The 20,429-nt window shown below is 38.9% G+C and overlaps 3 protein-coding genes across 4 annotated transcripts; all 3 read right to left on the reverse strand.

Moving 5' to 3' along the window:
- Positions 1 to 663: 663 nt before the first annotated feature.
- LOC106446525 (disease resistance-like protein CSA1) lies at positions 664 to 7,895 on the reverse strand. Of its 2 annotated transcripts, none has more exons than XM_013888295.3 (9): positions 7,363 to 7,895; positions 6,287 to 7,252; positions 4,428 to 6,200; positions 3,851 to 4,165; positions 2,799 to 3,767; positions 2,170 to 2,713; positions 1,936 to 2,036; positions 1,271 to 1,815; positions 664 to 1,042 (listed from the first exon to the last, which is right to left on the reverse strand). In XM_013888295.3, exons 1-9 carry the CDS (start codon positions 7,663 to 7,665, stop codon positions 838 to 840), a joined length of 5,721 nt encoding a protein of 1,906 aa, XP_013743749.1. In that variant the 5' UTR covers positions 7,666 to 7,895; the 3' UTR covers positions 664 to 837. The 2 variants fall into 2 exon arrangements, with proteins under 2 accessions (XP_013743749.1, XP_013743748.1); XM_013888294.3 differs by having other exon boundaries at positions 1,936 to 2,039.
- Positions 7,896 to 8,147: 252 nt separating this feature from the next.
- LOC106446526 (disease resistance protein LAZ5) lies at positions 8,148 to 10,993 on the reverse strand. Its single transcript, XM_013888296.3, has 3 exons — positions 10,295 to 10,993; positions 9,461 to 10,159; positions 8,148 to 9,353 (listed from the first exon to the last, which is right to left on the reverse strand). The coding sequence occupies exons 1-3, from the start codon at positions 10,747 to 10,749 to the stop codon at positions 8,411 to 8,413; spliced, it is 2,097 nt and encodes a 698-aa protein (XP_013743750.1). The 5' UTR covers positions 10,750 to 10,993; the 3' UTR covers positions 8,148 to 8,410.
- A 7,408-nt stretch (positions 10,994 to 18,401) lies between these two features.
- LOC106446527 (protein NUCLEAR FUSION DEFECTIVE 4-like) lies at positions 18,402 to 20,013 on the reverse strand. Its single transcript, XM_013888298.3, has 2 exons — positions 19,034 to 20,013; positions 18,402 to 18,963 (listed from the first exon to the last, which is right to left on the reverse strand). The coding sequence occupies exons 1-2, from the start codon at positions 19,996 to 19,998 to the stop codon at positions 18,495 to 18,497; spliced, it is 1,434 nt and encodes a 477-aa protein (XP_013743752.1). The 5' UTR covers positions 19,999 to 20,013; the 3' UTR covers positions 18,402 to 18,494.
- Positions 20,014 to 20,429: the final 416 nt, after the last annotated feature.

Here is a 20,429-nt window from a genome sequence, read left to right on the forward strand (position 1 = left end):
ACTTACTTCAATTAAATATTAATTGTAAATTTTTTTGATTTAATAAATAAATTTATTTATTTAAAATACTATTGGTTAAACATATATAGTTAATAAAAACATAAATGTATATCAACTATTTTTTTAATATGAGTGAAATATGTCTAATTGATACTTTTTATGAAACAGAAGGTATAATTTTCAGGGTCAACGTGTTTCTTGTTGCTGGACTGAGAACTGGTCTTTATTCCTAGTATTTGTTTTTTGTTTATTGATATGAGCAACAAACGACTGACAAAACACGTTATCTCGTTTGTAGTTAAATAATGAGCGTAGACCCAATTTTTTTTTTTTTTTAAAAGAACACTGCGTATTCCATATGAGAGATACCATTTGTTAATGCAAAGGGCATGTTAACTCATCGTTCACGTTTTGTTAATTCATTGTTAGTAATAATATGTGATCTAGGTTCTTTGTAATTCTCTTCAAGTGTTGGATGATGCAAAAAATTTACTTGTATAGTTCTAAAATAATTCTACACACGACATTATTGTTTAAAAAACTGATGTGCAGCCAGCAGAGAATTCAGAATTCTATTTCCTTAATTTATTTTATTAAAAATTTAGTAGGTTTGATTTCTGGTGATCATCAGCGAGGGAAACCCATGAAAGGATGATCAACAAGAACTGAGAACTAGTGTCCATATATAGAAGAAGCAAAGCCATTTGTTTAACAAAAACCAAGTAATTGTCTTCTCAAAACCAAGTAATACAAGACATTTGTTTAACCAGCATATCTGGTATTTGTCGCTGCAAATGCTCTCATAAACATACCAGAACAAGAAAATCCACTGAGAACTTACCAGAAGGCGGCGAATGCCGCATCAGCGAAAAGCAGAGGAGATACGAAGAGACTAAAGAGAAGAGCCGCAAACAAGGCAAAAATGAACACACGTGCACTTAACATAACTCCTCTTCCGAGGGACTTGAATTTTCCTCCAGCTATCTTTGTTAGCTCTCTATGAACTGCCTTAACAGTCGCTTTAACAAGAGCGGCATCTATGCTGCAAAGTTTAGTTAGAGAAACTGATGAGGATCAATACAAAGTGACAATGGTTGTTACCTACAAACAAGAACTGCCTTGATGTGCTTTTAATGTGAAACTAACAATGAGACTTTTTTAAACCCAACACTGCTTTCCACGATTCTTTTTCAACTGATATGACTCAACGAAAAACTAATCTAACTGAAATTGCGCTATTCATAAATAAGGATTATCAAGAAATGAATACCCGTGAATTTCCGAGTGTACGCCGGTTGTCTCTGCCATTGACATCAAGGAAGTCTCCCATTTCTGGACATTCTCGGGTTCGTCCTCGTGTCTCTTTCTCATCTCCCTGAAACATCGTCCGCACTCTCCCTTGAGATTTTTCATGTCGCTAGATATCACCTGGTAGAAGACGGAAATTACTAGGAGTCTTCCTTCCTTTGCTAGCTCGTCCATCTTCGCAAGCTCGTTCAAGCACAACCGTGAAGCTAGGTACCTCTTGGAGAAGATAACAACTGCGATCCTTGAATCCTCGATCCTATTGTAGAGCTGGTGCATTTTAATCCACATTCTCTCGTCGTTGTCTATGAAGACGTTGACCCCAGCATTTGTCAAATTATTCACGAGATGTTTGACCAAAGTGATGCACAGATCACCTCCATGGCAACTGATGTAAACCCGAGGCTTCCCAGTCAACCGAACAGACAATGCTCGAACTTGTGTCTCTCTTCTTGTTTGCTTCAATGTGGTTACAGGAGACTTGTTATTAGGTCGTTGGGAAGTGTTAGCCTGCAAGAACGTAAACACGAATATATATAAGTTGATGATCCTACAATCACGTAATATCTTTCTTACAAAAAAAGGGGGGTCTGATTCATACAACCCATCAACATGTTGTGATCAACTTACGGTTCCATGTGCTATCATTTCATTTGGCAATTCAACTATGTCATGCCCACCATCCAGCCGCATATCCATTGTTTCCGTTTCCCTCCTTACATTAGAGATTGCTACTAAGAAGTAAGACAAACAAGAAAGTACATGCAATCAGCCAATTGTAAGCCTCCAGTGTACCAGGGAACAAAGACGATCACTCAGAATAAGCTACAAAGATGTTAGCAAAGAAATCTTAGATCCACCCACCATTTTTTGAATATGCTCCGTAGTGATTTGCTTCGTGTCTACCAGACTGGACCCGCAATTCATCGGATGCATATACCAAACTAAAGCCACACTTCAGCACCTCGTAACCATGTAACACTTCCGTACCGTCTGTTACTTGAAATTTAAAATAAGTCTTGGTATGACCACAACCCTCTTCGTCTTCTTTCTCACCAAGTTTCTTGTTATCCAACATAGATGCATAGCTAATAAAGACATGAGATGGTACAATCTTCCCAGCTGTTTTACCTGCATCACTCCAACTGCCAATAGTCCAACTAAAGCGGTTATAAGACCCGTCTTCATTATTAAACTCACAATTACAATTCACTACAAGGCGGGCCCTCTGCTCATGGTAGTCAGGAAACAGGATAACAGCGCATAGAGCTATTCCAGTTAAGTTGTTGTCTCTCCAGTGTGTAGACAGCTTTCCCTCTAACACCGGTCCAGATGCTTGATGACTAAATCGTGCGGGTACTTCCCATCCAGGAAAGCAAGCTCCAGTGAAATTTTCCAAAGCAGAATCCTGCAACAAAAAAAAACCAAACAAGATCAGATACCAAAAGATGCTGCCGGGAATACTGGAAACTGATAGATAAAAATATGCATACCCCGTTGTTGTATAGAGAGAGTGCATCTAACACTAACTCACTTTTCCACCGAGTATAAGATACGATACTATCCTTTGCATCTTGATCCAACTTGCTGCAGTTAGAAAAATTAAATGTGGCATGGATCTGCTCCAGCCGCACCGGAAGAGCAAGAGGATGTGAAACTCTTTCGAGGGAATCACAGCCATGAGCATCAAAGTACTGAAGTCTTGGTGGAAGCATTGGAATAGACCTCAGCATCTTGCAATCCTTCAATTCAAGCCAATTTAGATTGTAAAGTTCCCAAATATCAGTTTGCAGGCTGACAAAATCATTTCCACTTAACGATAGACGCCGCAGAGAGAATACTCCATTAACACCCTGTGGCCATCCGCTAGGGCCGTGTACGAACATATCTGCAGAAGCTTGGCCCTTGGATATAGTGATGTTTGGCATCTCTTTTGCTCCGATCCTGTCAATAAGTAAGCTCTGGAGATGTTTCATGCTCTCCCTTACATCTGAAAGATTCTTAAGCCTTGAACAACCAGAAAGTATTAACTCTTCAAGAGTTTTCACCTCTCCGAGACAGTTGGGAAGGAACTCCAGCATTTCACAGTTTTTCAGATTCAACACAACAAGCCTCTGGAGACTGTCTATGGCAAGAGGAAGTTCCGTGATTGCTGTGCCATCCAAATGAAGAAATTCTATACTTTCGGAAATTAACTGAAAGTTCTTGAGGTTTGAGCAGTCACTGAGTATGAGGGTTTTTAGAGAGATTAAATTAATATTTGGCAGAGACCAAAGACGTATGCATCCTCGCAAGTTCAGGAAAACCAGAGACTTCATATTTTGAATCTCCGCCGGCAACTCATCCAAAACCGTGCAGCCTTCCAAGTTTAATCTTTGAAGATTTTCAGCCTTTGACAATGCTGACAAGTTGCACAACTTACTCGAATGGCGTAGATCTACCCACTTGAGTCGTGGCGTGTCCTGTGACAACCCGTCAGAGTTCAATAGTCAATAACAAAAATTATTCAGGTTACTTTAGCCATCAAATAAAAATATACATTTACCTTAACACCTTCCCATACACGTTCAATTTTGCTGTAAGGCAGCCTAAGGTCAACCAGATTTCTTGGTTTGAAATCTGGTGGAAGTTCCTCCAACGGGAATTTCACCCAATGGAGATATCGAATCTCTTCCAAGGGGAATAAAAGTCCATCGGGGAAGCATAATTTGCAGTCAGATTTACATTGTCGAGGACAAGATGAATCATAAATCTTGAGGTATCGAAGATTGCACATATTGATGAAGGTCATTCTTTCCAAGGGAATGTTCTTTGTTGCTTCAGACATGTCTAAGAAAATACCTCTCACATCATCAGTTCCCTAGTAGCAAGTTCACAGAAAAACATCAAGTTGGAAAATTACATGCAATCCCAAGTTTTTGTTGACAGAAAGTGTCTTAATTCTCTACTTATGTATCAACAAGTTTCATGTTTTCTTATTAGTTAAAGATGTATATGTATAAAGGCAGGCTATATCTCTTTCCTTAGTTCTTATAAAAAAACTAAGCTGAAGTTTGGGTTAGACAAGCCAACAAATGTTGCAAGCGTGATTGGATTCCTTTGGCAAGAAAAAGTGAACGTACCGATTGTTTACTTTTTTTCATATAGCCGATGATATCTTTGTAGTTCCACAGCTTACGCTCCCCAGGGGAACCAAGGTCCTTGCTCAATGCATACAGTTGATCATGGATCCCTACTCGCCCACCAGAAATTGTAATAAGCAACTTGTCGGCGAGATCTCTAACTTCACTCACAGCTTCAGGATTTTCTGAATCCAGTAAACGTCTAACAAAATACTCTTCCTCTGATTTGAAAAAATACACTATGTCCAGAAACATATCCTTCTGCCCCTCAGTAAGTTGCTTAATAGAGAATCTCCAGACTTTTCCCATCTTCATATTGAAACTTTGTCTCACTTTTTGCAGTTCATGTTCCCAGCAAGCCTCGTCTTTCCCACAGAGGAGGCTTCCTAGTGACTCCAGAGCCAGTGGGTTGCCTGTAGAATGATCCACGAACATTCTTGACAGCGAAAGAAAGGTTTCTGAGGGGTAGATTTGTTTATAGAAGGCATGATAAGCAAAGAGTTGAACAGCCTCTCTGTTTTTCAATGGCGGGACGAAATAAGTATCATGAGCAAATCCCTCAAGGTATGACTTGTCACAAGTTGTAATAACAATCTTGCTTCCCTTTTTAATCCAGGCGAGGTTGCCGAGGAGAATCTGTAACTGTTTCTTGTCACTGACGTCATCGAGAACGGCGAAAACCTTGGTCTGAAGCAGTTCAGCTTTCACGCATTCATGTGTTGTCTCGTCGCTTATATTTACATGCAGGTGTTCGAGTAACTTTTTAAGGAACATGCTCCGCAACTGCTCAGGTTCGCACTCCTTAGGCACTGTCAAAAACAAGCGTCTTGGAAACTTCGACCCACGCTTTTCAAACAACATTGTTGCGAGAGTTGTTTTACCAATGCCATGCATCCCAACAACTCCAACAATAAAAGTTTCTCCAGGCATCGAGTACAACATTTTTTCCATTTGCTTGAGTCGCAGCTCAACTCCAACGTAACGTGTTTGATCTCCAGACGATGTGTTGTCACGATCAGAGCTTACGGTGATTTCCTTTCCTGCGTCATTTTCTACATTTGAAATGTCAACTATCTTGCTTTCCAAGCTCTTCCACAAATCAGGTTCGGCATCAGATTTTGTTTCACTTATAAAATTTGAATTGGCTCCCAGAGTTGGATCAAAGGAAGACTCATATTGGATTTCATCAGGGCTTCGGAAATTCTCATGAGATTTTGCTTCATCTTGGGAGTGCTCGATCCTCTCTGGCAGTACAGCAGTCATTGAATCCCAACATGTGTTTTCCATTTCATTAGATGCATATATCAATCTAAAGCCACAGTTCAGAACCTTGAAACTTCCTACCACTTCCGTACCATCTGTCACTTGAAACTCAAGGGAAGCTTCAGTAAGACTACAACCCTCTTCACTATCCTCCAAACCATGTTTGTTGCTATCTAGCATAGTGGTATAGCCAATAAATATATGAGACAACTCATACCTCAGTGATGTGTTACGTGCTTTGCTCCAACTGCCAACGGTGCAACCAAAGCGGACAGGAGAACCGTATTTACTATTAAAAACACAATTACATTTCACTACGAGGCGGTCCCTCTGCTCGTGGAATTCAGGAAATAGGACAACAGCGCATAGGGCAATTCCAGTAAACTTGTTGTCACTCCAATGTAGGGGCAGCTTTGACTCTAACACCGATCCAAATGCTCGATGGCTGAACCATGCCGGTACTTCACATCCAGGAAAGCAAGTTCCAATTAAAGCTTCCAAAACAGAATCCTGCATAAAAAAAGAATACCAAACAAGATCAGATACTGACAGATGCAGCCTGGAATACTTGAAACTAAGGAGAAAAATACGCATACCTCGCTGTATCTAGAGAGTGCATCTAACACTAACTGAAATTTCCAACTAATATATGATATAATACTATCCTTTGCATCTTGATCCAGCTTGTTACAGTTGGAAAAATTGAAAGTGGCATGTTTCTGTTGCGTCAGGACAGGAATGGCCAAAGGATGTGAAACAGTTTCGAGTGAATCACAGCCCTGAGCATCAAAGTACTGAAGTCTTGGTGGAAGCATCGGAATAGACTTTAGCATCTTGCAATTCTTCACGTCGAGCCAATTAAGATTGTAAAGTTTCCAAATGTCAGTTTGCAGGCTGACAAAATCATTTCCATTTAACGATAGACGTCGTAGAGAGGATACTCCATTAACACCCTGTGGCCATCCGCTTGGGCCGTGTACGAACTTATCTGGAGAAGCTTGGCCCTTGGATGTAATGATGTTTGGCATCTCTTTTCCTCCGATCATGTCAATAAGTAAGATCTGGAGATGTTTCATGCTCTCCCTTATATCTGAAAGATTCTTAAGATTTGAACAACCAGAAAGTATTAATTCTTCAAGAGCTTTCAGCTCTCCGAGACAGTTGGGAAGGCACTCCAGCATTTCACAGTTTTTCAAATTCAACACAACAAGCCTCTGGAAGCTCTGGATTGCAAGAGGAAGTCCTGTGATTGCTGTGCCATCCAAATGAAGAAACTCTATACTTTCAGAAATTAGTTGAAAGTCCTTCAGGTTTGAGCAGCCACTGAGTATGAGGGTTTTCAGAGAGATTAAATTAATCTTTGGCAGAGACTCAAGACCTGTGCATCCTCTCAAGTTCATGAAAACCAGAGACTTCATGTTTTGTATCTCCAATGGCAATTCCTTCAAAGCCGTGCAGCCTTCCAGATTTAAACTTTGAAGGTTTTCAGCCGTTGGCAATGCTGACAAGTCGAACAACTGACTGGAGTGGCATAGATCTACCCATTTTAATCGTGGTGTGTCCTATAAAAAGTCATCAGAATTCATTCAATCGCCAATCAGGAAAACTATTCAAGTTTTGTAAGCCATCAAATGAAAAAAAAAATGTAAACAAATGGCACAGGAAAACACACCTTAGCATCTTCCCAAATACGTTGAATTTTGCTGTAAGGCAGCCTAAGGTCAATAAGATTTTCCGGTCTGAAATCTGGTGGAAGTTCCTTCAAAGGGAATTTCACGAAATGAAGATACCGGATCTCTTCCAAGGGGAGTGAAAGGCCATCTGGAAAGTTCAATTCCCATTTTGATTTACATTGCCGAGGACAAAAAGAATCATATATCTTGAGGTATCGAAGATTGAGCATATTGGTGAAGGTCATTCTTTCCAAGGCAAAGTTCTTTGTTTCTTCGGACATGTCCAAGAAAATACCTCTCATACTATTAGTTCCCTGGTAGCAATTTAAAAGAAAACACCTTAGAAATCCTATATGGAATTGTATTATAACATGTCAGCAAATCATATAAGAAATTATTTTGAACGAAGTTCCACAGTATTAAGGATATCCTAAAATTTATGGATATAAAAAAAAAAGTTTCACAGCTACCATTGATATTCCAACATCGCTTTAAAAATGGAAGGTGCCGTTAAGAGCAAAAAGTAAGTAATCAGTACAGCTACAACCTAACATTGAAAAGATAAGCTATGAAATTAAAACCCAAGCAAAACATGTTCCTGGTAGCACTCCTATCAAAAACTGGAAACAGAAATATTGAGAATAACATGAGGAAGAGTTTTATTTCATATTAAAAGCATTTTGCAGGTTGATTTCATATGAAGAGAATTTGTTGTCTCAGCTATTTGTCAGAAGCAGTGTCATCCGCTACATTATACGTTCTTATTTATTCTAAACTCCATTCATTAGTGTTGTTTCATGTTTTCATATTATCTGAAAAGATTCATAATCCATTCTAACAATTTACCCTTGCGGATAAATATATTTGATTGTGTTCAGTTCCATGACAGGGGAACCAAGACCCTTGCCGAACTTATACAATAGATCATTCATCTCTACTCGCCCGTCGGAGACTGTAATCATGAACTTGTCGGCGAGATCTCTTACTTCACTCACGGCATCAGTAGCGTCAGGATCTCCTGAATCCAGTAAACTCCGAACAAAATACTCATCCTCTGACTTGAAAAAATGCACAATGTCGAACATCTTTTTGCCGCTCATTAAGTTGATCAGTAGACAATTTCCAGACATCTTGGATCGTCGTATTATCACGATCTGTTACTGTTGCTAGTCTCTGATTCCAGTAATCCTCATCTTTCCCACGAAGTTCAGTACCTAGTGATATGAGGGCCTGCGGGTGCCCTTGGGCGTAATCCACAAACTTTCTTGAGAGAATCACGAAGTCCTGTGAGGGACTATAGGTTTGATCATCAAAGGCATGATAAGTGAAGAGTTGAAAGGCCTCTTCGTCATTCAATAGAGGGACTACATAAATGTCATCAACGAATTCCTTGAGCAATGACCTGTCACCCGTTGTGATAACAATCTTGCTTCCCTTCTTAACCCAATCTAGGTTTCCAAGTAGAAAATCCAACTGCTTCTTGTCACTCACGTCACTGAGGACAACAAAGATTTTAGTCTGGAGCAGGGTGTCCTTTACGGATTCATGTGTTATCTCGTTTTGTTTCTCTGGAAACTTACCTTCAAGTAAAACTTCCAGTAAGGTCTTCCGCAGCCAGACTAGCTCATGGTCCTTTGACTTCTTACAGATACCAAGAAGAGGCATGCAATGTACAAATTTGCTGTTCCACTCTTCGTACAACCTCATTGCAAGAGTAGTTTTACCAATACCGGGCATCCCAACTACTCCAATAATTCGAGTTTCGTCGCAATCAAACTCTAACTTCTGCTCCAACTGCTCCATACGTAGCTTGATTCCAAAGAGGCGATGGTTATTGAGATACGTTTCAAGGTTTTCTCCTTTTCCTGTGGGCAATTCAGTGTTATCTTCTCTCCCTGTAAAAGGAAAAGAAGATGGATTTTTTCTTTCCTTAATCTCGATCTTCTTCTCAATGTCCTTGACGATGGATGTAATGAGCTCGCTCTCAAGACTGTCAACCAAGAGCAAACAACCAATGTGACCCATTGTTTATGTTAGCTAAATAATTTAGTGATTTCAGTATCAAAGTTACATGATAAAGATGTAAATTTCAATTACCGATCCTCCTCAAATACCAAACCCTTCAAGCCTCCAACACACTCCAAAGCTTCCTTCCATTTAATGACACGGTACTCTCGACTCCTCCTCCAGAAATTCCAAATCCTGATACCGAAACTTCCCTCCAGTTGTGTAACCTGCAATTGCTTCACCTTGTAGAAGATTGGAACCACCTCGAGTTTTCCTTCATCCATGCGTTCCTTGATCTTCACCAGCTTATCTAAGCACCACGTTGATTCAGTGTACCTGCTTGAGAAAATTACTATCGCAATCCTCGACTCCTCGATCTGCTTGAACAGAAGCTCAGTAAGATCTCCAGGCTGCAACTCATCTTCATCTATACGGACTTCGAATCCAACCCTTTCCAAGGCCTCCGCGATGTGGCCGACAAAGCCGTAGCGGAGGTCGTTTCCCTGGAAATTGATGAACACTTGATGCTCCAGCGGGGGTTTGTTGGAGGTCACTATGGCAGAGCTTGTGCTAACTTCTTGGTCATTGACTGAGTCCACTTTCTCGTTTGGGAAAATGTCATCCTCAACTGATTCTGCTTCACCTAGGACACTCCCACCATTCAGCGTCTCTGATTTGGAGGAGTCATCTAGTGAATCATGTGACTCGTCATCTTGCTCCTCTTTTGGAAGCTGGATCAATATTCTCTTCACATCCTTGACAATGCGACTGATAAACTTGGACTCAACACTGCCAATGGATAATAATAAAAACAATGAGACACTTTGAGCGTGTAAAGGAATCGTTTGCTCTAAGAAACTTCTAAAACTGCACATATAAACTCTCTTTCACATGTTTAATTGGATACCACTATAGAGTCTTTACCTGTTCTTATACAAGTGATAACCCATCATGCACGAAACAGAATCCAAAGCTTCGTTCCAAATCTTGACCTTTTGAGGATCAAAATCACGCATGGTGGGATTCAAACCGGAGCCACCTTCTAGCTCTGCAGATGTATCCAGCTTGTAGAAGATTGGAATCACCTCGAGTTCGCCTAGTTCCATTCCTTCTTTGATCTTGACAAGCTCCTCAAAGCACCATCTCGATTCGGTGTACCTGCTCGAGAACACCACGATCGCGATCCTCGACTTCTCGATCCTCGTCCAAACAACTTCTTCACCAGTGGGCTCATCAGCGTACGCGTTGACTTTGATGCTTCTCAAGGCCTTGGCAATTTCATGGACGAATCCGCCTCGGAGGAGCAAGTCACCACCGTGGGAGCTGATGAATACGCGATGCGGCGGCGGCGGGGATTTGAGCTTGGTTGGCTTCCCCATGGTCGCATTTCAGAGGGGTTTTGCTTGGAGAGAGTGGGAGTGTGGGTAAGAAGAGGGGATTGAGAGTTAACCCAAGAGAACATCTTCGTCAACGTTTCGCAGTTTTTATTTTAATGACTGCGAATTTTATATTAAATCTGGATCTTTTGTCAAATATTAAATCTGGATCTAAAGCGTCGTCTTCCTCCTTTAGCTCCTAGCCTCCCTACTGATTAAATATTTGCAGAAAATCGAATTTAGACAAGGAGCGGCCAATTTCCTATATCGGGTGTGAGTTTACCACCGGTTCAATAGCTCCGTATAATATAAGTATATACAAGAGAAAGTTGGTAAAGTGGGTAAAATTTAAATGGGAAAATTCCTTAAAGGACTAAATTTTATTTGCTAATAAAATACACGAACTAATTTTCGTTGCCTACTAAATACACGAACTTTTGTAATCCGCAGATTTTACATATCATTTTAGACGCCGTTAACTATATTTAACGAAAGTGATGACGGTGTTAGTGTTTAACTAACACGTGTTTAAATTGTGAAAATAAAATTTCTTAAAAATACACAAACTATTTTTATTTGCTAATAAAATACACGAGCTATTTTGGATCTCTGTTTAATACACAAACTAGTTTTTGTTTTCTATTAAATACACAAACTTTTAAAAAAATTCAGATTTTACGCATCAATTTAGACGATGTCAACTATGTTTAGTAAAATTGAAGATATTGTTAGTGTTTAATTGAGCATGTGGTTAAACTGTAAAGAAAAAAATTCTTTAAAAATTTTCCGATAGATTATATTGTTAGTTTTCTTCTCCATTACGCTTCAATAGTGTAAATTTTTTTTGATGAAATTTTAAATTTTTTGATCATAGTAGAAAAAATATATGTAAAACCTAATTCATAACACTAAACTTATTTATCATAGTGTAAATTAACCTTGAATCATTATCACTACTATCAAAGCGAAAAACACGAATTAGAAATGCATAACACTAAAATAATTCCAAAATCATAAACTCGTTTAAAATTACGTTGTTTTCTTCGTCATTTTTCACGACATAGAAATCGACTCCACTTCGAATCGATATAAAGGGAAATCAAAGTAAAGAAGAAGAAAATGAACATAGTTTGGAGAATAAAAGAGGTTGAAACAAATTAGAGTGCCAAACTCGAATTGAAACTAACTCAAATTAATTTCAATTGGCTGAGGGTGAGCGTGCTTTTCACAATTAAACCACTTGTTTAATTAAAACATTGTCTTCACTTCTGTTAAACATAGTTGACATCGTCTAAATCGATGCGTAAAATCAGCAAATTTTAAAAGTTTGTGTATTTAATGGAAAACAAAATTTAGTTTGTGTATTAAACAGGGATCCAAAAATAATTCGTGTATTTTATTAGCAAATGAAAAATATTTTGTGTATTTTAAAGAAATTTTATTTTCAAAATTTAAATACGTGTTAATTAAACACTAACGTTGTCGTCACTTCCGTTAAATATAGTTACCGCCATCTAAAACGATGTGTAAAATCTGTGAATTTCAAAAGTTTGTGTATTTTATTAGGCAACAAAAATTAGTTCGTGTATTAAACGGAGATTTAAAATAGTTTGTGTATTTTATTAGCAAATTAAAATTAGTCTGTGTATTTTTTAGGAATTTTCCCAATTTAAAATTCTAATTGCTACTTGGCTAATTCTAAGTTTTTATTTATTAAATGGATAAATCTGTTTTTTTTTTACAAGATGAAAGCTTTTTTTACGGGTTTTGACAAATCGATTATAATTAAAAGGAAATTATTTCAGTAAATCGATTATAATTTCCAAGGTTTTCTTTACAATTAAAAAAAAAATCACTTCAGTAAACGGTAACTTACCCACATACTTGCCAACAAATTACCTAATAATCTTCGACAACTATGGTGCTCAACATGACTAAATATACTGAATCTTTGATTTCGTTCCATAAAACCATTGTGTTTCCATTTTGTTTCTTCTGCTCCAAATCGTTTTTCCTAAATTGATTTTGCGGAGCACCCATCCTCCCAAACTACAACAAAAATTACCGAATAAAAGACGAAAGTGTCGAGTATGGTTTCCCAATTCCGAAGCCAAGCGGCAATGAATCGGACAACCTGGAGTTAAGCTCATCCGTTAAAATCATCGGTATCGTTTTCGAAATATTTTGGAATTTACAAGCAATTTTTCTCCGAGAATCTCGCTTTTTAGTTGGTTTCTCTTTGATTTACAATGTTTTCATTGCAATTATTAAGTTGGTTTTTGTTGCAATAACTGTTTCGCGGTTATATTCCTAAACCTTTTTTCCATATTACGAACCGTTGTTAAATATTATGTATAAAATCTGTCCTTTGATATAGAGACAAAGATTCTATGCTCGCGTTTGAAGAAAATTCTGCTTAAGTTGTATCGGAAACCCAATCCGCCAGAACACTTATCTCAGATAATACTCTACTAGCTCAGGAAGCTTTCCATGCACTTCGTACAAACCCCATGTGTAAAGCAAAGTTTGTAGCTATCAAGACGGACGTGAGTAAAGCTTACGACCGAGTCGAATGGAACTTTCTTGAAGCTCTTCTCCTTAAAATGGGCTTTGATGAAAAATGGGTCTCTTGGATTCACTGGTGCATTTCCTCGGTATCTTATCAGGTTCTTATAAACGGAGAACCAAAGGGAACGTCTCTCCGACTCGAGGCCTGCAACAAGGCGATCCATTATCCCCCTCTCTCTTCATTTTGATGACAGAAGCACTTATCTCGCAACTAAAAGGAGCAGAGGATGAGGGACGAATCACAGGGCTGAAGATCGCAAGAGCCAGCCCAGCAGTGTCCCATCTTTTATTTGCAGATGATAGTCTTTTCTTCTGCAAAGCGGATGTCCAGCAATGTGATGGGTTAATGAGGATCATAAAACTGTACGGGAGGGCGTCGGGACAGCAGCTTAATCTAAATAAATCCTCAATTTCTTTTGGGAATAGAGTCGACCAAGAAATAAAAGGAGTTCTGAAGTACACACTGGGTATCCATAAAGAAGGAGGAATGGGTATGTATCTCGGCTTACCTGAAAAGATGTGTGGTTCCAAACGACAAGTATTTGCCTTTATTATAGATCGTCTAAATGACAGGATAAATTCTTGGTCTGCAAAATTCTTATCTAAGGGAGGTAAAGAAGTTCTTTTAAAATATGTCGCCCAAGCACTCCCTACGTATGCCATGCCATGTTTCTTGTTGCCCAAAGAGATTATTCTAAAGCTACAAGGAGTAATTGCGAAGTTCTGGTGGAGTACAAAAGCAAATAATCAGGAACTACACTGGATTGGATGGGAAAAAGCACTCCTCTTGAGAAAAGAGGATTAGGATTCAGAGATCTTCATGACTTTAACATTGCCTTACTAGCCAAACAAATGTGGCGATTACTTCACCATCTGAATTTCCTTCTAGCTCGGGTCCTAAAAGGCAGATATTATCGTCATATAAGCCCTATGGAAGTCAAAACATCGAACTCTCCATCTTACGGATGGAAGAGTATGTTGGCAGCACATGATCTCCTGCGGGAAGGACTGCGAAAAACCATAGGCACAGGAGCTAGTACTCGCGTATGGCTAGACCCATGGATACCGACAGTACCGGCACGAGCAGCCAATGATGTTGGTATACATCGGGACCAGAATCTTTTTGTTAATCAGCTTATAGACCAGAATACGAAACAGTGGAAAACTGATGAGCTACATTCTCTGTTTGATCCAGAAGATATATCGTTAATACGGAGCATAAGACCTAGTCAGATTGATAAAGAAGATGGCTATTGTTAGATTTATACGAAATCGGGGCTCTATACAGTTAAGTCCAGTTATAAGTTAGCATCCCAGTTAAAAGAGGAGAAACGAGAAGACAATCAAGTAGCGGAGCCGAGTGTCAACCCGTTAAAAGTGCTGATATGGAAGTTGAAAATGACACGGAAGATCAAGCACTTCCTTTGGCAAGCAGTCTCCGAATGCATTGCCACTTGCAGCCGGCTTGTGGACAGACACTGCGGGATAGATCGCACATGCCCCAAATGCGGCGAATGAGATGAAACCGTCAACCATCTCTTATTATTATGCCCACCGGCCTTGCAGACCTGGGCTCTATCGGACATACCGACATCTCCGGGTGTTTTCCCGAGTGAATCTCTATACGAGAACTTCGACTACCTCTTCCTCCGAGCAAAGAAAAGAGGAGCGCCAGAGAATATAATGAAGCGATTTCCATGGATCTTCTGGTTCATTTGGAAAGCTAGAAATGAGAAAGTTTTTAGTGGCAAAGTTATTGTACCCCCGGAGACCGTTCAACATGCAACTCGGGAAGAAGACGAATGGAGGGTTTCTCAACACATTTCAGAACATACCCAACCTCAAGAAGCCACCATACATGAACACATTGACGATGAGAATAATTCACACTTTCCAAGATGCCAAGTGGATGCATCTTGGGTGAAAAACTCAGATTTTATTGGTGGTGGTTGTGTTTTTGATATAAAACCAGGGATAACTACGTATGGTTCGTTCAGAATAGAACAGGTTCTATCCCCTTTGCATGCCGAGTTTAATATCTTGCTGTGTGCAATGAAAACTGCTCTGCAGTTGAGATTTTCAACAATGTCCTTTGAATCGGACTGTCTATAAACGAAGAAGAAGATTGGCCCATTTTGGCTTCAGAATGGAATGACTTCGATCACACACGTGCTATGTTTTCTGATTTTTCTATTTCTTTCATTGCAAGAAAGCACAATGTAAGGGCCGATATCCTTGCTAAAGGAGCTTATTCCCAATTGTCTTTATTTTCCCATGTAAACTCTATAATTCCGAGCTGGCTAGCTTCAAAGGCTTACCTCTTTACTCTGAATTAATAAAATATGGAGTTTGTCGTAAAAAAAAAATATAGCGAAAATTGCCAAAACAGAACAAAAACAACAACATAGTTGTCCCTATGGTATAAAACCATCACTAAGTTGTCCCTCTAGTATTATATTTTTCATAATTCCAAAACTAACATTTCCTTAATCAAATTAAACATAAATTAAAACCATTTTTAAAAAGTTTAATGGAAAAAGATAAAAAAAATAAGGTAATCCCATAATGTTTTAGAAAAGAAAAAAATGTAAAAACAATCTAAAAAAAAAAACACACGACACATATCAAAAATATCTCGTAACCTAATTGCATTTGGTTTCTAAAATCTTCCAAAACTATTCTTTTAAAATCCTTTAAGGTAGAACTTGATTCCAATAACAGTAGTCTATACCCCCTTTACCATCAGCCAAAAAAACCCATCATGTGCTTATATTAAATTCTCAAACACCACATATTATATAGATATGCATCATAGAACATGAGTTTTTGAAAATCACAAGACAAACTATGGAGAAATCATAGATTAATGAAGAAGAAAAGCCAAAATTGTTTTTTTCTGATATTTTAACAAAGAAAATCAACCAGGACACGTTTTAGGAAATTAGAATATTCTTAGAACATTTTCTTAACTGAAACTTTCTTAATTTTTGGAAAAACTGGTTTTTTATCCGTAGAAGGCACCTTCTACACTGTGTAGAACCATGACAAAAATTCTGAATACAATTTCTACTTTTTGTAGGCGTTCGTGTTAAGTTTAGATTTCGCATACCTAGAATTTTAGAATACTTCATAAAAGTAGAAACTGCATTCAAAAGAAAAGTAGCGATCTCTACGATTAGTAGAATTCGTATTCTTCATATTTAGAATTTTAATCATTTTTAGATTGTTTCTTCTAAAAAAGTAGAAGGACTTGTTTATTCTGGAATTCGTTTTCTAATAACTCATTTTCCGTAGAAGACGAATTCTACTTTTAGTGGAACATAATTTTAAAATTTTATTTATCAAGTTTTTTAACCAAAAAAAAAATATGTGTTTGTGTATATAGGTGTTTTATTAATTGTTTATATTTTTAATATTTTTTGATTCATTAAACTATTTATTTTATTAAATTTCAGAAATGGAAATGATAAAAAAGAGAATAAATGGACAAATATGATTTTATACCATAGGGACATGTTGTTGTTTTGTTCCGTTTTGACAATTTTCCCTTTGATATATTAAAAACATATTCGTCAAGTGCATCTCGACATATGTATGTTACATTTTCCAAATTGCAGTTTGGGAAACAGAATTCGAAGAAGAAACTTCCTCTGCATCTGTTGAGAAGATGAAGGAACTGTCGCCTCTTCATCAGCGTTTTCGAAAAGATTGTTTGCAGGTAACTGCTACCCAACCGGTCCTCGCCTGGACATATATTTGAAAGCTACTATGATTGGTTCTATTGTAACTTCATTCCAAGGTACGCCGAAATTGTAGTTTGGTTGTTTGTATCAGATGCACGACGTTCCAACTCCGTAAAATTTGTACATTTTTTTGCTTAGTCGCCAACTATCCCACTCTGAAAGTATGAATTATGGTTCTTATCTGCAAATAACCCTCTACTGTTTTCACTTCGTGAATTTTTGAGACATCACATATGCTTAATTGTGAACCTTTTATTAACAAATGCGGTGAGTTTGAGTCATCTTCAATTGTCTACGGAAAGCCAAGAATTCTCTTAAAAGTATTTCGACGACTAAATTCATTTGTAATGAACTAAGATTGGTTTTGATCCCTAGGAGTGCGATGTTAAATTATCTGGTGGCAAACGGGGATCGCAGTACCGTATTAGGGTTATCCCTCGAGTGCCATTAGCCCAGGGCCCGTAGGTTAACACCGAGCCATTGGTTAACCGAGTTCAGTTATAACATAATTCATTCGCCAAGTTCCGATCTCAATAAAGAGACTTCTCCTAAACTTTCAATTTATCAAGTACACCGATTTTAAATTTAACAAAAAGATGAAGTTGCTTGAGACAATCTGAGGACCTCGTTCGAGAAGGTTCCTTGGAGACCTGCAGCAAGTTGATGCAATGGTCGGGACATAATGTTGCAAAGCAGTGTTGAGTTAGCAATCTCTTTTTCTTTTCTTTTATCTCTGGAGAGTATATTCTGTTTACCAGTAGCATCCGCAGAATTTAGCGATCAGTAGGAATGTTTGATAAAAATTATTATTTTGGATTGTTCAGAATTAGCTAAGTGTTTTCAAGGCATACGACAAAGAAGTAGCTCAAACTAACCTCCTAGTAAAAATACTCATCATCAGAGACTTGACTCGTCACTAGGGGCCAACCTACCCTCGGCTCCTCGAAAACTGATGAACACTTATTGATGTTCAGGAGATGTTTTTTGGTAGGTTGCCCCCATGGTCGGACGTCTTCTTCAATGCTCGGTGACCACGCGATTTCTAAAGATTGGTCAATTTCCCACATAATAGAATTATAGTAGAGAGACATAAACAATAACACATTTTGAATGAGTTAACACCAAATACCAATGTACTTTCGTCCAAATGTCACAAGTCTACAACAAAAACATAAACCCCTTAACCTCGTCAGGTTGGTTCGGTAAGTGTTCCAGGTAGCTTCTGATGTCTTCAAAGTTCAATTCCCTAGTCCAACTAACCGATTCACTGCCACAATGCAAAACTGAAAGCCTTCTTTTGTCCCTAAGATCTTCCCTCTTCTTTTTATTGCTGCGAAAAAAAAAATCAAAACTTATGTGCACTAACAAAGCTCTGCACAAGTTTTTGTCCTCATTTTCAGCTTTTCTCTCAATATAACACGATTGAAGTTCAAATTTTCAAGAATAGAGCATGCTTGAAGCTATCCGATCTTGTTCAAAACGTTGATAGGCTCTTCTAGTTCTCAGAAACAAGACAACACTTGAAGCTAGCCCAATCACCGACAAGCATCCCCACCACACAAACGTTAGGAAATAACAGTCTCGCCCCATACATATAACCGACCCGGTCTTTGACCCAGCGGTGCTATGGGATTCATAGACCAAAGCAGCTAAGAAACCGTAGACCAAGGATCCTATCGGTATGTTTGTGATGAGGATGTTGTGGTTAACCCCGACGCTGTTTGGTCCAAAGAGCTCAGACGTTATGGAAACAGCTGCTGCGAAAATGAAACCCGAGCTTAGACCGATTAGAGCTGTTCCTGCTTGTAACGCTGACAAACTCCCTGATGATGCCAGCAAGAAAAGAGCAACTGTGGTTGGGAAAAGAGCGACGGCTAGCCACCCGGTTCTAGCGAAATAAAACTTCCTGCACAATTCAATAAGATCATAAATCTTCTCAAGATGCTAGAAACAGAGGAGTGCAAAAAGGGACTTACGCTCTGATATAGTCTGGTGTTGCTGAAAGCAACCGACCAAAGAATGAGAAAGACGAATAAAGCGTGACAAGAGTTGTTGTCTCAGAGCTTTGTCCTAAAGATTGTGCAATCTGTCCAAGGTTGTTGCTATAGACAAGTCCAATCGTGCCACCGCAAAAATAAGCTATATAGTAAAGCCAGAAGTCTGATCTGCACAATAGCATAAACAGAGGATGTTCTTCTCCAAGCATTCCAAGTTGGTTTCTTGTAATGAGCTTACTGCAACAAGATCTGCTGTTGTTATCTTCAATGAAACTCTTCTGAACAGGAGTAATGGCTGTTCGCAGTACTATATCATCGTTCAGCAACTGATAGCCGTCGAAGCTAGCTTCACGTGTGACCATTCCTTTATGTATCTCAAGCTCATCGACATCAACGAGAATGAAACCGGAACCTTCTAAACGGAAACTGGAGTGGACTTTGTGCAGATACCAGTTACGAGCGTAGACTAAACCGGGAAGGCATAAAGGGAGAATCAAGAGAAGAATCGATCCACCAAAGAGGAGACGAGCTGAGGTTACACCAGAAGTCTTTGAACCAAAGAGAAGCAGATAAACCCCGTTCAAAACCGCTAATATGTTGAGCAAGAGAAACATGAAAGAGTCTCTACGAACTCCGTCTGGTGGGAGAGGCTCAAGAGGCGGTTGGCGAATAATAGGGATGAGAGCAGCGAAGGAGACGATGAGAGGAATAAGGGCGTTTAAGAGAAGGTATAGCTGTGTGGAGATAGGGTTGATTGCGTTGTAAGCAAGAGTGTATAAGGCAGCACTAACGCCATTGAAGCTGACTGTGAGAGAAAGCGCAAGTGATCTGTTGGCAGGGAAGTTTCTGATGCAGAGCACAAAGCAGACTGTGTTAAACCAGCAGATACTTAGTCCGGCTAGTAAACAACATAGAAACACCTGCCACAACGTTACAGAAACCATATTTAGCTATAAGGAGTTTCTGAGACCATGTCACAAAGTATGCTGAAGGCAATAAAGATGCCGAACTACTTGTGGGGTGAAGCTATACTACATTCAACTTACCTCATCAACAGAGTTCCTACAAAAGCCTTGAAGAATCAGACACCATACGAGTGCCTCACATCGAAGAAACCAAATATCAAGCACTTGAGGATATTCGGTTGTGTAGCTCATGCGAAAATCACTGGACCTTATTTGAAGAAGTTGAATGAGAGATCAAAGAGTATGGTCAATCTTGGAACCGAGCCGGGCTCCAAAGCCTATAGACTCTATGATCCAGACATAGGGAAGGTGATGGTGAGTAGATATGTGATTTTCGATGAGAAGAAAGCTTGGGACTGGGCGTCTACAACAAACCAAGCTGATTGTGAACCGAGCATGCTTAAGCTTCC

The sequence above is a fragment of the Brassica napus genome, chromosome C7, assembly GCF_020379485.1.
Source record: "Brassica napus cultivar Da-Ae chromosome C7, Da-Ae, whole genome shotgun sequence".
NCBI classification, from domain to species: Eukaryota; Viridiplantae; Streptophyta; class Magnoliopsida; order Brassicales; family Brassicaceae; genus Brassica; species Brassica napus.